Source organism: Scardinius erythrophthalmus (assembly GCF_964197995.2).
Source record: "Scardinius erythrophthalmus genome assembly, chromosome: 6".
NCBI classification, from domain to species: domain Eukaryota; kingdom Metazoa; phylum Chordata; class Actinopteri; order Cypriniformes; family Leuciscidae; genus Scardinius; species Scardinius erythrophthalmus.
Genome location: NC_138226.1, coordinates 29287440 through 29308171, shown reverse-complemented (window position 1 = coordinate 29308171; position 20732 = coordinate 29287440). Strand labels below are relative to the sequence as shown.

General features: G+C 38.3%; 1 protein-coding gene across 1 annotated transcript; it reads right to left on the bottom strand.

Annotated features, from left to right (window-relative positions):
* Positions 1–5231: 5231 nt before the first annotated feature.
* sik1 (salt-inducible kinase 1) lies at positions 5232–15996 on the bottom strand. The gene is made up of 14 exons (XM_081369006.1): positions 15737–15996; positions 15045–15243; positions 14471–14587; positions 12187–12250; positions 11582–11743; positions 11184–11308; positions 10809–10932; positions 10491–10711; positions 9941–10090; positions 9737–9847; positions 9171–9396; positions 8832–9086; positions 8478–8703; positions 5232–8185 (listed from the first exon to the last, which is right to left on the bottom strand). Exons 2-14 carry the CDS (start codon positions 15195–15197, stop codon positions 7699–7701), a joined length of 2421 nt encoding a protein of 806 aa, XP_081225132.1. The 5' UTR covers positions 15198–15243; positions 15737–15996; the 3' UTR covers positions 5232–7698.
* Positions 15997–20732: the final 4736 nt, after the last annotated feature.

Genomic DNA, 20732 nt, shown 5'->3' with positions numbered 1-20732 from the left:
AAGTATGTACTCTTTTTTATGAAGAAAACGTACACACTATTGAGTGTGTATTAAAGAATACTATCACGTCATAAAATAGCGTCTTCAACGTTTGTTCTCAGTCACATCCTGAAACGTACCCTGTCACCGTAAACTGGCCTGTCAATCATCTTGTCACATCCTCCACATTTTTTTTATTTATTTTATTTAATTTCCTAACGTATCGGAGAGAAATGCAGTAGCAGTCACAGGTCTTTCATGCAGAAAACTCTCCTCATATTAATGCATAACGATGCATTTAAAAGCCAAGCGGTTCTTTATAAAAGTCCACAATGTTATTGGAGATGAAATATAACACGGATAACACTAAATAAATATTTTTTATCAGGTTAAACTTTGATTATTAGTCACTCAAACCTTTATCTAACCTCTCACCAACGGTCGCGCAAATCTGCCATGTTTTGTAGTTTTTTAACACCTTTTACTCATGTTTCTAGTCCTGAACCGAATCCTCCTCCAAAGCGCAATGGGTTGTGGGCAATATGTGCACGAATCCACACTTCGGAAATCTACTGTAAATAGTAAACCATCCGAGGACTTTTGGACATACTCTTTTCAACACACTTAGGCCTAATGTAATCATACTATTTAGGATAGATATGGACATTGGGAAGCAGGGATGGTCTTATTGTTGGGAGATAATGGGTCCGTGGCTCTACCATTGGAAAAAAGTTTAACGGTTAACTTGGATCACATGTGCCTTGATTACATTACAGCCTTGAAGTCATTGAATTGACAGTCAATGTTTGCAGATAGGCTACCATAGAAATGAATGACAAGTGCCGTGAACTGAATCCTGTCGTTCCATTTTCTGTGACTTCTCTTATAAATAGCATTTTTTCGGTGCAAACTCTAAAACTAGACCAATCCAAAATGACGAATGTTTAAGAGCAAATATTTTAAAGATTAGCCGATGGGCTGTTGATTCATCAAATGATAAGATGTTTTCCCACAAAAGCAGTTTATTCAGCTCTCCTCTATTGACCTCCATTAAAAAAAATCCTCTGGTCTCCTTCCCTGCATACCTTAGCGTTAGCAGGCATTACACTTTTTTTTTTTTTTGCTAACCTTGCAGGCTTGCAAGTGCGTTTTTATTTGATTTTTTCAAGGTTGGAGCTAAACTCTGCAGGACAGCAGCACTCCAGGACTGACGTTGCCCATCCCTGATATAGATTTTCCAATTTCTGTTTACTCTTACTTACCTGGACAACTGAGAACAGACTAAAAGCATTTTTAAATTACTTTGAAGTGGTTTCTCTGAACTTCCCGTCAAGGACGGCTAGCTGCTAGTCTGACCTTTGACAGAATCAACTCATCTCTCGCTCATACTTATCTCAGCTTACAATCCTGGCCACAGCGTGTCCCAGAAGGGAAAGATAGAGCAGTGCCGTACCAAAATACCTCTGACTTACCTACCATACACACGACTATTACATTCTATAATCCATGTAATGTCATTATGTCCATGCTTGCCTCATTAAAGACAGCTAACTTTAACTTGATACTCATCATATGCTATTCAACATCCCAAGAGATGTCAAGTGTTCAGTAATAAATGCATTCCTCCTCACTTGGATTGATTATTATATTGTTCTGTGAGAAAAATATAAAAAGCTGTTCAAATATGTTATAATAAAAAAAGCCTTTTCCTTTACCTCTCAAGAGAAACAAAATATTACACGGCCTCACAAATACTAATAGTTATCGAATATAAGCCTACTTGAACAATTGACTAATGAATACCACTTTAAAGAGGCTTGACAAAATGTTTAAATTTATCGTGTCTTCAAAACCCAGTTCATTAGGCTTAAATGCTTTTTTGCCCACTATAATTCCCATACTTCCATTTTGGTTTATTTCATATTGTTGATGACTTTATCCTTTTAAAGTGCAGACAATAGAAATAATAAAGAGTATTTACTTTTGACAGGCAAAACCATTTTGAACTCGATTTGGTCTAAATTTTTTTCATCATAACTTAATAATGTTAAAACATGCTAGCAACATGCTAAATCAAGTTAGCAACATGTTAGTCATGCTAGCAAAACATACTAGCAACATGCTAAAAACATCCAATGTGTTAAAGGTGAAGATTTTGGCAGTAAAACATTTAAAAACCACTAGGCCAGTGTTATATATTTTTAGTTGATTACGTACAATATCCCAAATGTTTCCAACTATTTGTAAATCGTTAAAAAAATTGCGATTTTAACCAAGGAACCGGGACGCGATATTTTTTTTCCCAGGATGGTGGGGGAAGACTCATGAATATTCATTAGGGAAGTCATCCCTGACTATCCCTGATTGGTCTTAACCCCAGTGACGGGTAGGTTTAGGGGTGGGGTTAGGGGGGTAGGTCATCAGACCAATGAGGGATGACTTCCCTAATGAATATTCATGAGTCTTCCCCTACCATCCTGGGAAAAAAAATATCGCAACCAGGACGTGTGCATAGACAGTATATAAACTAGACACAGCGACCCCATAGGTTTCAACGGAGAAAAGTGAAGTCAATTAGAAGCACTAACTTCCTGATGGTCGAGCGTACTGCGCAGACTCAAACTGAGCTTGACGCCGTAGATGTGACGTGAGCAACCCGTCTGTCTTCTAGTAGCTGTGCCAAGAGAAATCTGAATCATTCCCTTCCGAAACTTGCAGAGACGGAGAGCGTGAGTAGGAGGTGTCCATGAGCTAGGAGCAACTCTTGCTAAGTATTCTGATGAATTATTTTGTCATTTTGCCTCCACGTCCCCCCGATTGTCCGTGAGCTTCTCCTCCTGTCCATAAGGTAATCTCTCTACTGTGCGACAGAGAGTCACGTGGTTATGACGCAATCGTTAGCCTATTTTTACAAAAACTGCTTTTACGGGGCCATAACGTAAGATACAAGGTAATGGAGCCTTTTATACATTGTCGTGTTTCTTTAGAAATAAATAATGGACAAATGGAGTCTTTAAACACCTCAGATGTAAAGTTATTCGCTGTCAAAGTGACGCCAAAATGAATGGCAGTCAATGGGATGCTAACAGCAGGTGATGGTCTGCTAGCCAATGGCGGCGCCCGGGGAACTTTCAATATTTTATGAAACCCTTCCCCCCTGGACGTGTGAGCAGGTGTGAGGGAGTCGCCAGTTAGTGGCGTCATATCCGCGTTACCCTCGGTTTCCGCTCGTACTGCCATAGTAACCATGGCGACAGATTAAAACGAGGATACGCAAGTGGCGTCTCTGTCAAGACTGTTGCATGCACTTTATTAGACAGGTGAGCAAATGTACATAAAACTGATCAATGTTATATAGTTTGACATGATGAAATGTTAGAACATGATCTGTATGTTATTCTAATGTTGATCTAGCTTCCTGCTAGTCTCATACAGCCAACAAACTAACACATATAATAACATTCAACACACTCAAATGCAGTTTAGTGTGATAGTGTATGCCTAACTGTTAGACCAAGCGAAACAGTGCTGCGTTACCTCACAAGTTTAATTCTTCTAATAAACTGACCTGTGTGAGTAGTAATAAAGCACTTACGGAGAGTTCGGTTGAATTAATTGTTCTTATTCCTTTATATTCGGTGACTCGTGTGTGGCGCTGATATCTGTCTCTCATTAGCAATCGCGCACGGCTTCATACCACAGTCATGTTAAAAATATCAATGTATTCCCTCATCCATAAACATTATTAGATCCATCAGCTTGACAAGATCCATAATTTCGTTTAATGCTTATGCGTCATCAATATACGCTTTTGTTATTGCAAGAGGTTAGCGACCCCTAGCAGCGAAAAAAATACATATTGTAGCTTTAAATCATGCAAGCAACATGCTAAAACATGCGAACAATTTGTTAAAACATGTTAGTTACGTGCTAAAACATGCTAGCAACATGCTTAAACAAGCTAGCAATTTTTTTTGTAAAACCTTCATGTTTTTCAATGTTATTTTAAACATCAAACTTTGTCTTCAAACTTTATCTAGTTTTATTTAATATATTATTTTTATTATCATAAACTAGACAAAAAATTGCCTATATTATGTAAATTTGTAGTCGAATAATCGTGTGTTTAGATAGTCCTGATAACCAAATAAACTGTATGATAAATGTATTTCAAGAAAACAATTATGTTTTGGGGTAATATGCTTAATATCTACATTTGATCAGTGCTGATGTAGATTCTAATTTCCGCGTCTTTTCATAGCGTTTCATGACCATCTCATATGATTTAGTGTTATTATAGTTCCGACCAGGTTTTTGTTGTGTACATTTAAAACACTTTTGATGTTTATGAAATGATGAAGCATGAACAGAGAACAGCCTCTTCCTGGTAATTGGTGTTTTTCTGCAGGACCACATCATGAGATCAGCAGTCTAGCTATGAGTACAGAGTGATCTGGATATACACACAAAGGTATTTACGGCAGAGTCATCAATCAGAGTCTATGTGACAGAAGTTCTGACACGCTGTGAGCAGGCGTTTGAGCTTATAGTTTGGAGCAGGGCATCCAGTCAGAATGATTGGCATGGACCGCTGGCTTTGGGGCTGAACGTATGAGCGTGGAATTCCCAGCACAGATCAATCCGAGCTCTCTGGGCACATAGCCACCCGCTAGCTTACAGCTGGAGTGCATGATGAGCGCACATGCACTGGAATGTGTTTACATGTGCTTTATACTCCACTGTACCTGTGATCCTCTCCACAGAAACTGTCACATTACATTATTCAGTAAAAAAATAAAAAAATAAATCTGTATTTTGTCTTGAGTAAAAAATGTCCCTTAAAACAAGATTGTTTTTTTTTTTTTTCTTACACCACAAGATAATAGTTTTAAGTGTAAGCCTCCATGCTATGTTAGATCAACAACAACAAAAGCCAGTAGTAAAATAAAAATCTCAGAAATTTTTAGAAAACCGTTTTAACAAAACAAAGATATATTCTCTGAAAACAAGCTTTATTTTGAACGTGTATTATTTTATTGTTATTTTAAATTTTATGTACTCAAAAACGATAGACAAAAATACAGATTACAATTTTATCATTTTAATATGTGTATAGCATTTTGTAAATTTGTCAATAGTCAATAGTGTCTTTAAATATTCATGAGAATCTAATGATTTAATAGTAATGTGAAATTCGATATAAGCAACTGGAGACCCAGAAAAATGTGGGGAAAACCACAAACACACATAAATTAATTTCAAGAGGTGAATTTTTATTCAAATAAATAGCCACATAAATAAAACTATCTCTCATAAACTTTCACACAGCCATGTACAATCACACATACAGCAAGCAAGCACATTCAGGAAATTAAACCAAATAAAAAAAGTCACAGATTAGAATCTTTACAGTTCGGCATCAAAACAGTGTTTTAAAAGTAACTACAGACTCATATCTGCAGTGGAAACAAACACTATTTTCAAAAGCAACTGTCATCATAAAGTGCATTACTGTCAAACAGCAAATGAAATTAAAGTATACAATGGGGTGTTTAAACTAACAAAAGGAGTTTAAATTACAAACATCTGCACCTTCCTTGTATCCTAAAATCAAGCTTAAATTTTTTTCGCGACACCACTGGATTTGTTCAGACAAAGGCACAAGTTTTGGTGGTTAGTGAAAAAGGAAAGGGGTGTTAACACTGCTTCTTACATTATCTTCAATAGCTTTACCTTCAACTCATCTTTTCCTGCACTGGTTTCAAACACTGTTGTTTTATGACCCAATTTGAAAACAACAAAGCACAGGTTTTTTTTCTTTCTTCTAAACTACTAGAAACCATTGCACAAATATGTCGAATTCACAAAAGACAGACATGCAACTGGATAATTTAGGGCTATGAAAACAGTGCTTCAAGCAAATGGTGGAGCTTCAACAATGGTAACACACTATTATGTCATATAAATAGCACACAAACCCAACACACTTCTGAAATCTACTTCTAGCACCTAGATTGTAAGCTAAAATAGAAAAATTATAAAATGCAACTATATCGCTACAAGACGTCTTCATCTATGTGTGTGTGCATTTTAATCAAGAAAAAAATATTTGAGTATGTAAATGCATGACCTTTCTGAGAAATGGAGGACCATTGCTTTCGAAAACAATTGCTTATCAAATATTTGTTAGCTATAGAGGAGGCAGCTAATTCTTACATCTGAGCAGTAAGACTGGGAGATTTGAACACTTTAATAAAAGGTGAGTTTTTCATTTTTCATCATGTTTCTCTTGATCTTCCCTAGCTGCGCTCTCTCTTTGGCTTTTCCTGTTATTTTTCTAGTTCTCCCATTCTACCAAGCTAGCCTGGATGCAAAGGCAATCTCTGTCCCGACGAGAACAAGCTGTAGATAATGGCCAGGCTCTTATTTCCTATGCTCATGCAGAATACATTGTTAAAATGATCTTCATACAATCATTTCAATATAGAAAAAAAAAAAAAAAAAACATGCTCTTAAAAAAAAAAAAAAGAAACATTATCAGGCATGAAGTACCTTTTGCTTTCCTTCAACAGCTTCCTCTCCTGGTTCTACATTTCAATGTGAAATATTGCACTATTCTCATATTCTTTGTTCACGGTTAAAAAAAAAAGACATTGTAATGGGCCTAACTTATTCTCATACAGTGCGTGTTGAGATGCAGCCTTCTGAGGTGAATGATCAGTTATGGAGGAGGTAGTGAACTGAGTCTTGAAGAGGAGTCTTGAGGGACCAAAACTGAACAGCTAGACCTTACAATGTCTCCTAATATCATTAAATCATTGGTAGGTGCACATTTATGCGATTATAATTGTCTAGTGTCTTTGATCGGATGTGACACAACATGAATCAGCATTAAAGTCATAGTCACAAATAGCGAAAGCTCAAAGACCTGGTCTAAGTGAACACTATGCAGTACCTCTTGTGCTTATATCTAGCTTATAACTCCCCTCATACTAAGGCGCCTCTTCATTGCACACAAAAAATTGGAGGCATAGTGTGGCTACTTTGCACACATTTTCACATCACAGATGAAATGACAGTATTTTTCTTGGTTTTTGGAAGTTTAGGATAATTCAGATACTGCATTTTGTTTCAAGAACTTCTAGGAAAGAAATCAAAGAGTCAAAATTCAACAAAAAGCAATCAACTTTGGTCTTCTCTGGAGATGTGAAACAACAACAACAATAACAACAAAAAATGCTCACGACCTGAAAGGAAATCCTTGGAAAAATCTGTGAGGAAGACATCACTGTCCTATTTTCATACTTGTATAGAGGATAAACAAGCATCTCTGACATAATCATTTACGATTACGGAGGCCAGTTTTATATATGAGTGGACCCACTCGCAAATGGATGAAAACTCACACTCTTCAGTTTCTTGTTCAGAGCCCCGTCCTTTATTGCTGTGTGGGCAGGACCACCTGACAAGGATCATGGGCTCAATGAAGAGGTTGGCTATTGCTTCTTATTATCTCTAGTCATTCCAACCCATATAGACATGGTCATGGAATTGAAGAGAGAGTAAAATTGTCTCTCCTTTGCATTAGAAAACTATTGAAAGAATCATCAAAATGAGATGCCTTTTCTGATGCTCAACACCATTGTCCACCGGCTCACTCTGGTCTTAGAGAGGTGGGAGCAAGCATCACTCTGAAGATCTTCAAAGTTTTTGCCTTCTTTATTTAACCATGACACAGCTGCTGAGTTGCTGCTTTTGACCGGCACAAACCATCACCTGGTTATCCGGTTCATACTCAGTGCTGGTGCTCAGGCTCCAACTGCCCTGGTGGGGCAGAAAGGAGAAAGGCCCCTGGGACAGGATGGTGGGCTGGATCTGCAAGTGCTGTTGGGACTGAGGGTGGAGATGTGGCCCCTGGCTGATGTGCAGACGAGCTTCAAGAAGATGGGCAGCAGATGTCACGGGAGACAGGGATGAGGAAGAGGAGTCAAGAGACTGCTGCTGTTGCTGCCACAGGTTGTGTTGAAAGGCGATGGAGGTCTGCTGGCACTGGGGAAGGATAGGTTGAGTCGGGGGGTTGGAAAAGAGGGCAGCGGGGGCGAAGAGGTTGTTGGAGGGAGGAGATGAGGGTTGGGACTGTGAGAGGAAGAGCACGGGCTGTTGAGACTGGACTTGGGGCTGAGGCTGGTGCTGGATCTGTAGCATTCTGTATGATGAAATAAGAACAGAGTTTAGGTATATTAAGGAAATGTACCCCAGTGTTTCCAAGCCCTGTTGCTGGAGGCACCCCAACAGTGCACAATTTGGATCTATCAGGACAGGGAGTCTATTTACTGACCCATCCATTTCAGGTCTTAGAGCCTCTACTAATGAGCTGATAAGTTGATTCAGGTGTATTTGATTACAAAGAGTTTGAAAATATGTAGTGTTGGGGTGCCTTTGCAAACAGGGTTGAAGCAATCTTCAGCATTCTGGCTTAGGTATAGATTTATTCTCACCTCTGTTGGTGCAGTACTTCCTCCAGCATGCTTCGGCGTTCTCGGGGGCCACTAGAGCTTTGGAGGCTTGAGGGAGGGCACATGGTTGGGCCGAGCGACCCACGGCTGCCTCTAGACCATGAGGTCGGAGGGCACACCTGTCGCGCCAGACCTTTGATCTTGTTCAACCCCAGCAGGCCTTTTGCACGAGTGTTCTTCCTCAGCTGCTGTCTAAATGCCTTTAGTCCTACAGAAATAGTCACCGTCCAGTTAGAAAACTTTTTAAACCATTTAAGATTTTTCAGCATGAGGTCTATGATGTGATTCTTGGCACATGTGTATCAAAGTATATTTTTCCTTTTCGGTTAAACTCACCCTGTGTAAGGGAGGTGTCTGAAGCCCTACGCCCCTCCTGGAAGCTGGCTGCAAGCATGCTGCCTTGGTTCAGCAAGAGTAGGTTGGAGGAAAGAGTGAGGGGTGTCCCAGCAGGGGCTAAGGCCGCTGGGCCAGTACCGGAATTGAGCAGTGATGAAAGATCCTCTACAGCAGTGAAGAGAGCCGGGTTGGGGTTTGAGGAGGACTTCAGACAGCTGTCAGAGGAAGCACCGTCTGAGGGGCTAACAACAATACCTGAAAGAGGACAACATATGTAATTAACAACCAGATCTGTGCATTAAATCCTTAAAGTCACCATATTATTAACATTGCACTTACAGGGTGGATTGCACTTGTGGAATCGAGCAGAGACTTCTGCAAGTGTATGCCTTCGGGAGGTAGTGCTTGGCAGATGGGGCGGCTGGACCTGCAGCATCCCTTCTTCTTCCTCCAGGTCATGAGGTCGCACCTCCTCACTTATGGTGGTCTCCAGCAGGCTGTTGGGGGAGATGGATCGGTTCCACAGGAGCCCGTTCAGGCTGGCCTCCACCGGGCACACCACACGCTGAGGAAGGGAGGGAGGCATTCACATTAGCCACTGCCTGTCTCTAATGGAGGAGGGGGATTGGGGGTGCACTGCATATCTGCAATATGAAACAGGACAGGGAGTCTATTTACTGAGCAACTAAGAAGAGAGGGGTCTAAGGCAGAGGTGAGTCATCGAGGTCCACTGTCCTGCAAAGTTTAGCTTCAGCCCTAATCAAACACAGTGATCCTGAAGACTTTGATTAGCTTGCTTAAGTGTGTGTTCAGGGTTTGAGCATGCAGGACAGTGGACCTTGAGGGCCAGAGTTGCCGACCCCAATCTAAAGAGGAATTACTTCAAGCTCAGGGGAAGTACTGACCTGAAACAGGCCTCCTTGTTCACATTCCATCTCTGAATGGACAGGAGCGTTCACCTTGGCGCTGATGGGGAAGGCTGAAGTTCTGAAGCTGTCAGATGACTCCAGGATCACCTTGAAAGTGAGATGGACAGAGGAAAGGCTGAGTTAGCAGAGGAAGATTTCATCTTAAACAGGAGATGTTCTTGGCCTCGCTTCGACACTCACCTCTGGGGCGGAGGAATCGGATGCTGTCCTCGACCTCTGAGTCCAGGCCCCGCATTGGCGGCTCAGCTGTTGGCTGCGGTGTTCCTTTACTCTTTCTAGCAGCAGGTAATAGATTGCTGAGAAATGGTTGTAGCTACTGTTCTGGAGAGACTGTGGAGAGCAATTGAAAAACTGTTTTAGACACAGTGGTTATACTGAGCGTCACATTAACAGGTGTAATGAAACACAGGCAGTCTGTATCAATAATTAACTTCTTAAGGGATTTTAGTGAAAGCTAAAAGAAACATATGGCAGCTTTCAAAACAAAGGCTACTGTGTTTATCCTTTTGGTGCCAACTGAAGAGCATATTTAAAGCCACAGGAAGCTGGATAGGTTTTTGCTTTTATTCTGAGGTGACAATTTGACAATGAATGCCCTTCGAACAACATGTATTAACCCTTGCTGTGGTAAACAAGCCCTTCCCTGCAGGAAATGTCTGAGCCAATACTGTTTGTAACACACACACACAATCTGTCTCTACAATCCCATTGTATCTGCCCATTTTCTCACCTCCACAGTCCTCTGTCTGTCAATGCCGAGGGTCTGCATGATGCCTAAGACGGGTTCACTGTAGTCTCCCAGGTTGGAGTTGTAGTCAGTAAGGGACAGGGAAAGGGTCTGGTGGGGTGCACTGGCATCCGCAAGCATCCATCGGTGCTGCTTGATCTGAGCCACACTGATCCGCTTGGCAGGGTCAACCACTAGCATCTTACGAATCAGATTTTCACAGTCTGGACAAGGAGATAAGGAGGTTTCGGTCAAAAATGTTTTTTTTTTTTTTATGAAGCTGCAGCATTGTACATGAAAAGATGGAGTGTAGATCTGTACCTTGTGACATGAAGAATGGTATTCTGAATCGGCCCTCCGTCACTCTTTGTCTCAGAGCAGGAAGACTGTCCCCATCAAAGGGCAGGGACCCGCAAACCAGCACATACAGAACCACACCCAGACTCTGTGAAAGACAAAGATTTGGAGCATGTATTAAACTAGATTAGCATTTATACCAGTGCTGGCAAGGCAGCAAAGAACTGTGTTATATGTTATATTATACTATACTATATCATATTATATTAAATAGTAGTTTTTATATATAGTTTTGATTTTCAATCACTGTATACAATTTACTTTTATAATTATATCATTTTAATTTCATATTCAGAAGCTGTTTGAGGAATCAGGTGAAAATACGAATGATGAACATACCCAAATGTCTAACTGTGGCCCCTCGTACTCCTTCCCCTCAAAGACTTCTGGGGCAGCATATGGAGGGCTTCCACACCACGTGGAGAGAGGCTCACCGGCATTGTAGAAGTTTCCAAATCCAAAGTCTGAAAAAAAAACAGAACAGAAGTAAGTTCTTTGTTGATGAAAAGACTGATTACTCATTAAATTGCCTCAGAATAGTGTAAATTCCTGAAATAAAAGTATATAATGAATGACAAAGTCTGAAAGAAGCAGACTGGTTTGATTAAATTGTATTACTGATCCTGTGAATACAGTATTTACTTTCTTTTTAAGACACTTAAAGTCTGGCACTGCATGGGTTTATGAGCAGGGCACATCAATATGTGAACCCTAAAAAGCTTATTTTCTCTGCTCACCTGCCAGCTTGATGTTCATGTTGGCATCTAGCAGCAGATTTTCAGTTTTGAGGTCTCTGTGGACTATGTGGTGTCGGTGGCAGTAGTCCACCGCTGTCAGAATCTGCCAGAACTTCTTACGAGCATCGTTTTCACTCATCCTTCCATTGGAAGTCAGATAGTCTGTAAAGAAGAGGACAGCTTAGGAAGGGAGGAGACATTGCCTTAAAAACACCATATAAAGACATAACCAAGCCTACGGTTTATCTGGGGAGACAGCCATTGTTATTTTTTAAAGGCTGAGTATTTGACAGGTGAAGAGACAGATATGTTATATATGTGTCTAAATCCCTAGGTGGTGAGGACAAGCAGAGGTACAGCAGCTTATCCCTTTTACAGTTACATAAAGCTTGAAAATCCAACACCTGTCTCGCTCTGTGCTCACTCACTGACTCACTGCTCTGACGGCAATGTTGATCTAAATAATTCTTTCCCCGTCAGACCTCATTATCCACAACAACTGGACAAGAGGTTTTGGGAGAGACACAGACGTCAAAAACAATAGACGCCCTTCAATCTTTTCGCAGATTACTTAGTCATTAATTTACAAAAGTGTTTCAACTTACCAAACATTTCTCCGTTTCTTGCATACTCTGTCACAATGTACAGCATGTCTTTGGTCTCCATGACCTGTAAAGACAAAACATCATAGAATTATAAAAAAAAATGTTTATTACACTTGCATTCAAATAAATATTATTAATTAGACCATCATCATTTGTATTATAATTACAACACATTTTGCTAGCTTTTAAAAAATAAAAATAATTCTTATGTTCTCTTTTAAACCAAAGTCCCTCTTTCTGTCAACGTCTTTCATAGTTCTTGTCATTCATACAGGACAGGTTAGTTTGTAATGACATGCACCATTGCATAAGAGAGTAGTTAAGCATTTACTGAATGCCCTGAGCACATACAATTAGTCCAAGTCTGATCCATCACTGCCACTGAAGAAGCTATTGACAACTGAAACTTTATCTTCACCGACCCATTTCTTATGAACCGTTAAACATGTTCACACATAAGACCTAGTTTTTAGCACAAAGGCATGCAGTGACACAAAAGGAACTGCAGCAACCATTAACAGCGTAAACCATTATAAAAGAGAGGGTGTATGACGTCCTCACCCTTTACAAAAATGTCTCGTATGTTCACGGGAAACGCTTGAGGGAGAAACACTAAACGCTGCTGCGATACCAGAAAAAGTTGCACAACAGGTTCTGTCATGTCCTCTTTTTCTATCACTGAGAAAATTGTGTAATCATCCATACACAAGCTCAGACACTCGATACTTCAGAATAGTGCGTAACACGATGTGTAATGGCTCACGTAGTCAGGCTGTGCAACAGCAGGAAAAGGGTCTTTATCTCCAGATAACCCAAGCTTCCAAAGACTTCAGCCTTTAATATCAACCCAGAGGTGCCAATGATGTCATAGCTTCCTTAGAAACCCTGGCCTGTTTGGCCCACAGAGACGTCTCCCTCCGTCACTAATGCAGAGGGAGATGAGTGAAGGAGACTATTGTTAGTTGTGAAGAGAGTGTGTCTGAAGTGAACGAGAAGCTAAAGGCAATAAAAGGACTGTTTGTACAAGAAGCAAAAAAACGGAAACAGTTTATCATGAAGGGTCATGGGTCACAAGTTCCCTATTTTTCATCTCAAAGGCTTTCTCTTTTAAATAAACAGGGTTTAAGTTATGAAAGGAGAGTTACATTCCAGGTTATCCGACACCAAAATGAGCTGAAAATGAGCTGGATTCTTACTGATATCAGCTCATATGTTGGATGACATTAAGGTATGTTTTAATTAATATGTAAGAGTATGCTGAAGGAAAAGCACATCAAGCTCATATCAAATGATGCTGCTCAGTTCCCAAAAATTCCACCTCTTACAAATGTGAGGGGTCAGATCCAAAGCAGTGAGCTGAGACGTTATTCCCACGGATTTTAGGTTCCCGCAACCTCGGTTCTCCGGTATAATCCGCAAAATGCTAATCTGAACAAAACATACTTAAATGGTACAGGCTATGAGAGCAAGAATGCGCTGACGCTTTAGCACCCTGTACTAGCCTGCCACTGTTTGCCATGAGTGTGTGAGCCAAACTATGGTGACAAAACAAGCCCAGGGATCAAATCAGATTATACTTCTTAGAGATTTTTCCTCATTACAGACAGCTAGCTTCACGTGACTCTGCAGACACATTGCAGTTGGCTTCCACCCGTGTTAATTAAGTCTGAGATTTAGATCCTGAATCCTTATGTCCAAAACACTTTCTCCTTTTCTGTGTCTCTTATTTCCAGGCAAAACCACACATTTTGGACACAGATTTGTCCAATATAATAATATTTTTAAAAAAACAATGTGATCTTAAAGCCAACAAATCACCTCAAAACAGCCTTGAATCAGAATTTTTTTAATGAAAATAAAAACGTCCATTGGTACTATATTGTTTTAGCAAAACCCTGCAGTTCTTACTTTAAGGATCTATTTCTGCTTCTATTCTATTTTCACATTTTTTTCTGTCATATATATTTTTAATTCAATAAAACAAGGTTAAGGTGATATGACAAAACATAATTAACAGTGTAATGCAGTGGAGAGTTGCTATGCAGAAGCTGGATGCAAGCGAGAAAGTAACTTCAGTCTATTTATACTTTGCATGATATCCAGATGAACTTCCAGGGAAGAACACCTCACCATATGTATAACCTACACTTAGACATTCACTCTCTTAATGTCACTGAGCTTGCTAAAACACACAACACTCCCTCAAACATTAATCCAGGGAGTTTATCAGGCTTTTCTTTGTAATTATAACATCATTATTAGCTTTACAAATCCAATAACTTACCTGATAGAGCTTTATGATGTGAGGGTGATTGAGCAGCTTCATGATCTGAACCTCCCTGTAGATTTTCTCCAGGTTGGCAGAGTTCAGTCTTGTTTTATCAATTATTTTAATTGCAACCTGCATGAAAATGCAATAAAATGCACTTTGTTTATGCAGAATATTTATTTATTTATTACATTTTTAAGTTCAATCAACTTGGACATTTAAATCATTTCAACTTAAATTACATTAAACTGACTTAAAAAAAATGTTGAATCTTGTATAACTTACTAAAAAAAAGTTGAAAATTGCTTAACTTATTTTGATGAGTTAAAGCAATATAAAACATTTGTTGTCCAAATTTTTTGACCATTTACAATGTACAGTATTATTATTCTTATTAGACCTATTGTTATTGACCGATTTGAAATAATATATATATATATAAATATATATATTATATATATATATATATATATATATATATATATATATATATATATATATATATATATAATATATATATATATATATAAAAGTAAAAAAAAAAAAAAAACAGGCTATATTGAGGCATTGCATGATGCAGGAGTCTTACCTGTGTTTTCGTTACTTTGTGTCTGGCCAGTTTCACTACAGCAAAGTTTCCTTTGCCGAGGGTTCTGATGATCTCATAGAAGCCGACCTGCAGAGGCCTGGACTGGGCACAACTTGACCGAGAGCCCGTAATGCTGTCCGTCATTATAACCATGATGCCGGTTTGTGTGTGCCTAAACGCAGCGATAACTTAATTTGATCTGCAATAAACAATAAATAGTAAGCTATAAATGTGCAATAATAATACAGAACTTTCAAATTTGCAGTCATTATTATTACTATTATTATTATTCATTAGCAATGATTCTTACACATGCAATCGCAGCCTTCACAAAACAGTCTATGAGTGCTTGAGTTGATACAGTGCTTCATTTTATTTTTAAGATGCACTGATTGCTATATAACATATCTTCAGCTCACTTAAAAGCAAGTTAATTTATGTGGAATAGTCATTTAAATTATAGCATTCAAATTGCTATCAACCTAAAACTAAACGCAAATAGGCTAACAAGTAAAAGCAGCGCACAACGTCCATAAATGTCCTTGAAATTTAATGAGAAATATCAAATTAGAAACAAATAAATAAAAACAACTAAACAACTAGGTATATAACGACAAAATGTTTATATCTGTTAGACATTAACTGTACACATGTTCGTCATGTGAAAGTAACAAAACCGAAAATACGCTTACCTTTAACACATGAATAAAATCCAACTCCTTCCACAGCACATATGGTTTTTAAGTCTGCATTTACAATTTATTCCTTGTGCAATTTTTGAGGGGAAAATATGTTGCTCTTATTCTGTCTTGAATATAGTTCCTATGTACAACGATATACACTTTTCACGGAGCGCGCTACTATGTACAAAGTGCCGCTCCGGCCACTGAGGCTCCGCTCTAGTCTAGAGCAGTTCTGCTGGCATGAGACAAACGCTACAGTCTCATGGTGTGATGGGGGACTCCTCCTCCTCTTGCCATAACAAACTGATACCCGCCTCATTAACGTCACACTCGCGTCAGAGCTCTGAGCTGGGTGCGAGCGCACAAGGCAGAAGTTGCCGAGCAACTGTGCGGGCTCGTCGTACGGTGACGCCAGTGCTGATGGAGGGGTTGCTTGGAGATGAGGACGATGACGCCAGTGGCAGAGATGTGTCGCCTGCTCTCAAGCTGTTAGTGTTATGTGGAGGCTCAGAGTCTGCTCCACCTGCTGGAAGGCATGCATGCATACTCCGCGCGCGCGCTCACAGCTGTCAACTTGCTCTTGCTCGACATGCTTGTGTTATTTGAGGAATACAAAGAATGAATTATGATTATGGTATGTGGACGCAAATGAGGATGCTTGCTTGGTTTGGAGCGATGGGGTAACCCACATCTAAGTTCACAGTATGCATTAGCTTATTTTTTATATTTATTTATTTTTTGCTGTATTTTTCCACATAAAGGGATGTTTCCATCTGGCATTTTTGGGAATTCATTATGGCAACTAATTTAGTTTACATTTATTTTGCCCTTTTTAAAAGTGAGTTAAATTTCTCCCTATTTCGCATCATACAATTCTGGCTGCTGCAGCAGTGAGTATTTGTCCCCACATGTAGACTATTGAAACTCTAGTTCATATGTGTGTCAAAAGTATATATATATATATATATATATATATATATATATATATATATATATATATATATATATATATATATATATATATATATATATATATATATTAGTGGTGGGCCGTTATCGGCGTTAATCGCGCGATAAAAAAAATATCGCCGTTAATCTATTCTCCAAGTTGGGTTGGGAGCTGGCTCAAGCTACACAAGCTATGATGACGCGATCTACCCGCGGCCGCGAGGCATCGCATCATAATCGTCTTAAGTAAACACGCCTGAAAGTTAAAGCTGGTGTAAAAGATCGTGCAACATCCATTATTTGGACTTGGTTCGGATTTAAGCCGTCCGACGTAGACTGTGTGGTGTAACAGTTCGGTAAGTAAACACACGACTAACCCGTTCTACCACCTCAAATTCAAAACGAAACATATCACTGAATACCAGCGCGCGCGTATTATTCCCAATATATCTGAGTGGTGTAGAACATAATCTCTGTCTGCGCCCGATTTAAAGAATCGTTGTTGTGTTTCTTTTTAACTGAAAATACATCAGTTAGAATATTCTAATTTTAAATTTGGGGTTTCATAAGCTCCAAGCCATAATAAACATTAGACCTACTTAAGTCTCTGCAGCTAGTGTACTTAAATTTTATTTATCTGCAAAATTATGTTGTATACTTACAGTTTTGCACAATATATGTTCTCAAAACTACATATACCTATAGTAGTTGATAATAACATAGGCCTACCTAATGTTGCCTACGGACGGTAACAGTACAGTAGTAACTTTTTACAGTCTATGAGTAGAACAGCTTTCTCAAGCAGTTTGTGATGCATTTTGGAAACAGGAGATGAGCCCCTGGTCTAATGCGCCACCTGGCTTGAGAAACACGTTCTCAAAGACTTACTTTTATAGTCATTATTTGGGTAGCACACATATTCTGAATGCCTTCAGCAGAATTCAAATGAGCCATTTTAATCTAGATTAATCTAGATTAATTTCAAAATTAATCTAGATTAATCTAGATTAAAAAAATTAATCTATGCCCACATCTAATATATATATATATATATATATATATATATATATATATATATATATATAGTACTGTGCAAAAGTCTTAGGCATGTTAATATTGCCATTAATTGTAATAATCCAGTGAGATTTGTATATTATGCATAAGGAATCTGACTACAGCTGGTATGATCTGATCTCACCATCATCAAGTCCGTCTGTGATTACATGAAGAAACAGAAAAAACTGAGACAGACTAAATCTAGAAGAACTGTGGGAACGTCTCCAAGATGCTTGAAGAAACCTTCCTATATATATATATATATATATATATATATATATATGAAGAGTTGAGATGCAAAAGCCTGTAAGTGCCATCTGAAATTTTCTTCTAGAATGATCTTTTTATCAAGCTCGTATATTTAAGTTCAGTAATTCCACTTAAATGACTATGAATAGGTTATTTTCATTGCCATTTGAGTGAAATTGCTGAACTTAAATATGAGCTTGATAAAAATGATAAGAAGAAAATTTCAGATGGCACTTAGAGGCTTTTGCATCTCAACTCTTCATATATATATATATATATATTTATACGTGACCCTGGACCACAAAACCAGTCTTATGTGTAATTTTTTAAAAATTGAGATTTATACATCATCTGAAAACTGAATACATAATCTTTCCATTGATGTATGGTTTGTTGGGATAGAACAATATTTGGCCGAGATACAACTATTTTAAAATCTGGAATCTGAAGGTACAGAAAAATCGAAATATTGAGAAAATCGCCTTTTAAGTTGTCCATTTCTATTGGCGATAGTGCTGCATCCATTCACAAAAATAAATGTTTTATATATTTAAGGTGGGAAATTTACAAAATATCTTCATGGAACATGATCTTTACTTAATATCCTAATGATTTTTGGCATAAAAGAAAAATCTATCATTTTGACCCATACAATGTTTTGTTGGCTATTGCCACAAATATACCCGTGCGACATAAGACTGGTTTTGTGATCCAGGGTCACATATATATATATATATAGTTACTTTTTTGTTGTTGTTATCTGCATATGTAAATACATATCTTAAATAGTATGTTCAGATGGATATTTAGAAAGAAAGTAAATTGCAGATTACCATTTAGCTAATATTTTTATTCATAGTGATTTGAGCCTGGAGTAACTTGTGGCAAAACCTGTTCAGTTCAGTTAGTCTTTATTTATTTTCCTGAAGGCATTTGCTTGCTTGTGTAAATACACAACAATACATAAAAAAGGTACAAAAACCTCCACTAAATCTCTCTAATTTAACTTCCTCTCAAAAAACTGGATCAGAATTTTAAAAGCTTTACAACTGAAGAGATAAAATGACCTACGCATACACATCATTTATTTTAGAAACGTGTTTTCATTGACAAAACTAAGAGCGTTATAAAGAATATCCATAATTGCATCCATTTTATATTTCATGTCATACTTTCTCAAATATTACATTTTGTCATTACTAATACTGTATAAAGTATTTTACATAACCACAAGTATGTGGACAACTCCAACTAACAGGTTTGAATTTTTCAGCTACACCAATTTTTAACAGTTGCATAAAGATTTTTAGCATAGAAATGGTTATATGATTATGTTAATTTGGTCTTGTCGGTATAGATCTGCTATGCTGCTGTTATTACTGCTGCTGCAGAGCAAGGGACTTGCTACTGCCAATACAAAAACCGATACGCTGCTGTGCCATGTACAACACGCATAGCATATATACAATTACCCATAGCAAATCTATCCAGGTGGAGCTGGGGAAGGTGGAGGGTTTCAGAGGAACACTGAAACTGCCATAGCAAATGCTAACCAGCTATTTAAATGTTGAGCAGCAAGCTCATTGGCTGTAGATACAAGAGGAACCAATCAGCTTGTGCCATGTAGTAAATGATATAAATGCCATCAGGTTGTGTAAAGGATCCATCAGCCAGCGCCATCCAGAGTTTCATGACAGAAGCCATTGAATGGAACTTGATGTTAATCCCAATGTTTTTGAAATTATGTTCAAAGGGCACATTGCAATTACAATAGGGGTGTAACAATATATCTGTCAGAATATATCACAATACAAAAAATCTAACAATATGTATCGTGGATAGTGACAATATGTATTGTGTATAGTTCACCCAAAAAAAAAAAAAAAAAAAAAAAAAAAAAATGCTGTGTGAGAAAAAAATCTAGTTTTAAGAGTTTCAGTGTCAGAACTACATTAAACTGCTATATATAATGATAAATAAAATGTATAATAATACAATGGGGGAATATTTGTGGGTAATGATAGTGCCAAATGTCTTATGTTACCAGTAAAAAGTGGCCTACATTATTTTAAATAGCCAGTGACAGAGTGAAAGAATAATCGTCTTAAATAATTCTGTATTTTCAGCTTCAGAATCATGAATGTTTTTATGCTGGTGTCACCATTGTCCTGTGCATTGGGTTATCAGCACCAAGTCCAAGCATATTCATTTAAACCCACAATGTAACATCAAATTTACCATTTTGATCAACATTACATTTTTTGTTAACCTTTTACCAGATATCACCATAATATCGTATTGTTAGTTCAGCATCATATTGAATTTTGACGTGGGTATCGTTACACCCCCCTAAATTGCGATATTTACAAGAAATAGATGCAAATATGAATATACACCTTTATACCTGCAGCGACTGTATTGCGCAATTTTGTTCTTAGAAACACCACTTACAGGGCTCTTTGCAAGATTTGAGTCTCCTTCTCAAAGTCAAGGTTGTGATTAATATGTTCTGCAGCTCAACAAGAGAGGGAGTGGTGCATCATTCATTGTGTATACACAGCGTTGATCTATATGACAATGCTTATGTCCATAGAGAGCATATACCGCATTGTCATTAGCATATCTCAGAGATCTTACACGTGCACACAAATATGTGCACACACAAGCTTTTGCTTGCAAACCCCTCCCTGTGGACACACAGTCTCATTCAGGCACACACACACACACACACCAGTGCATTGATTTATACCTG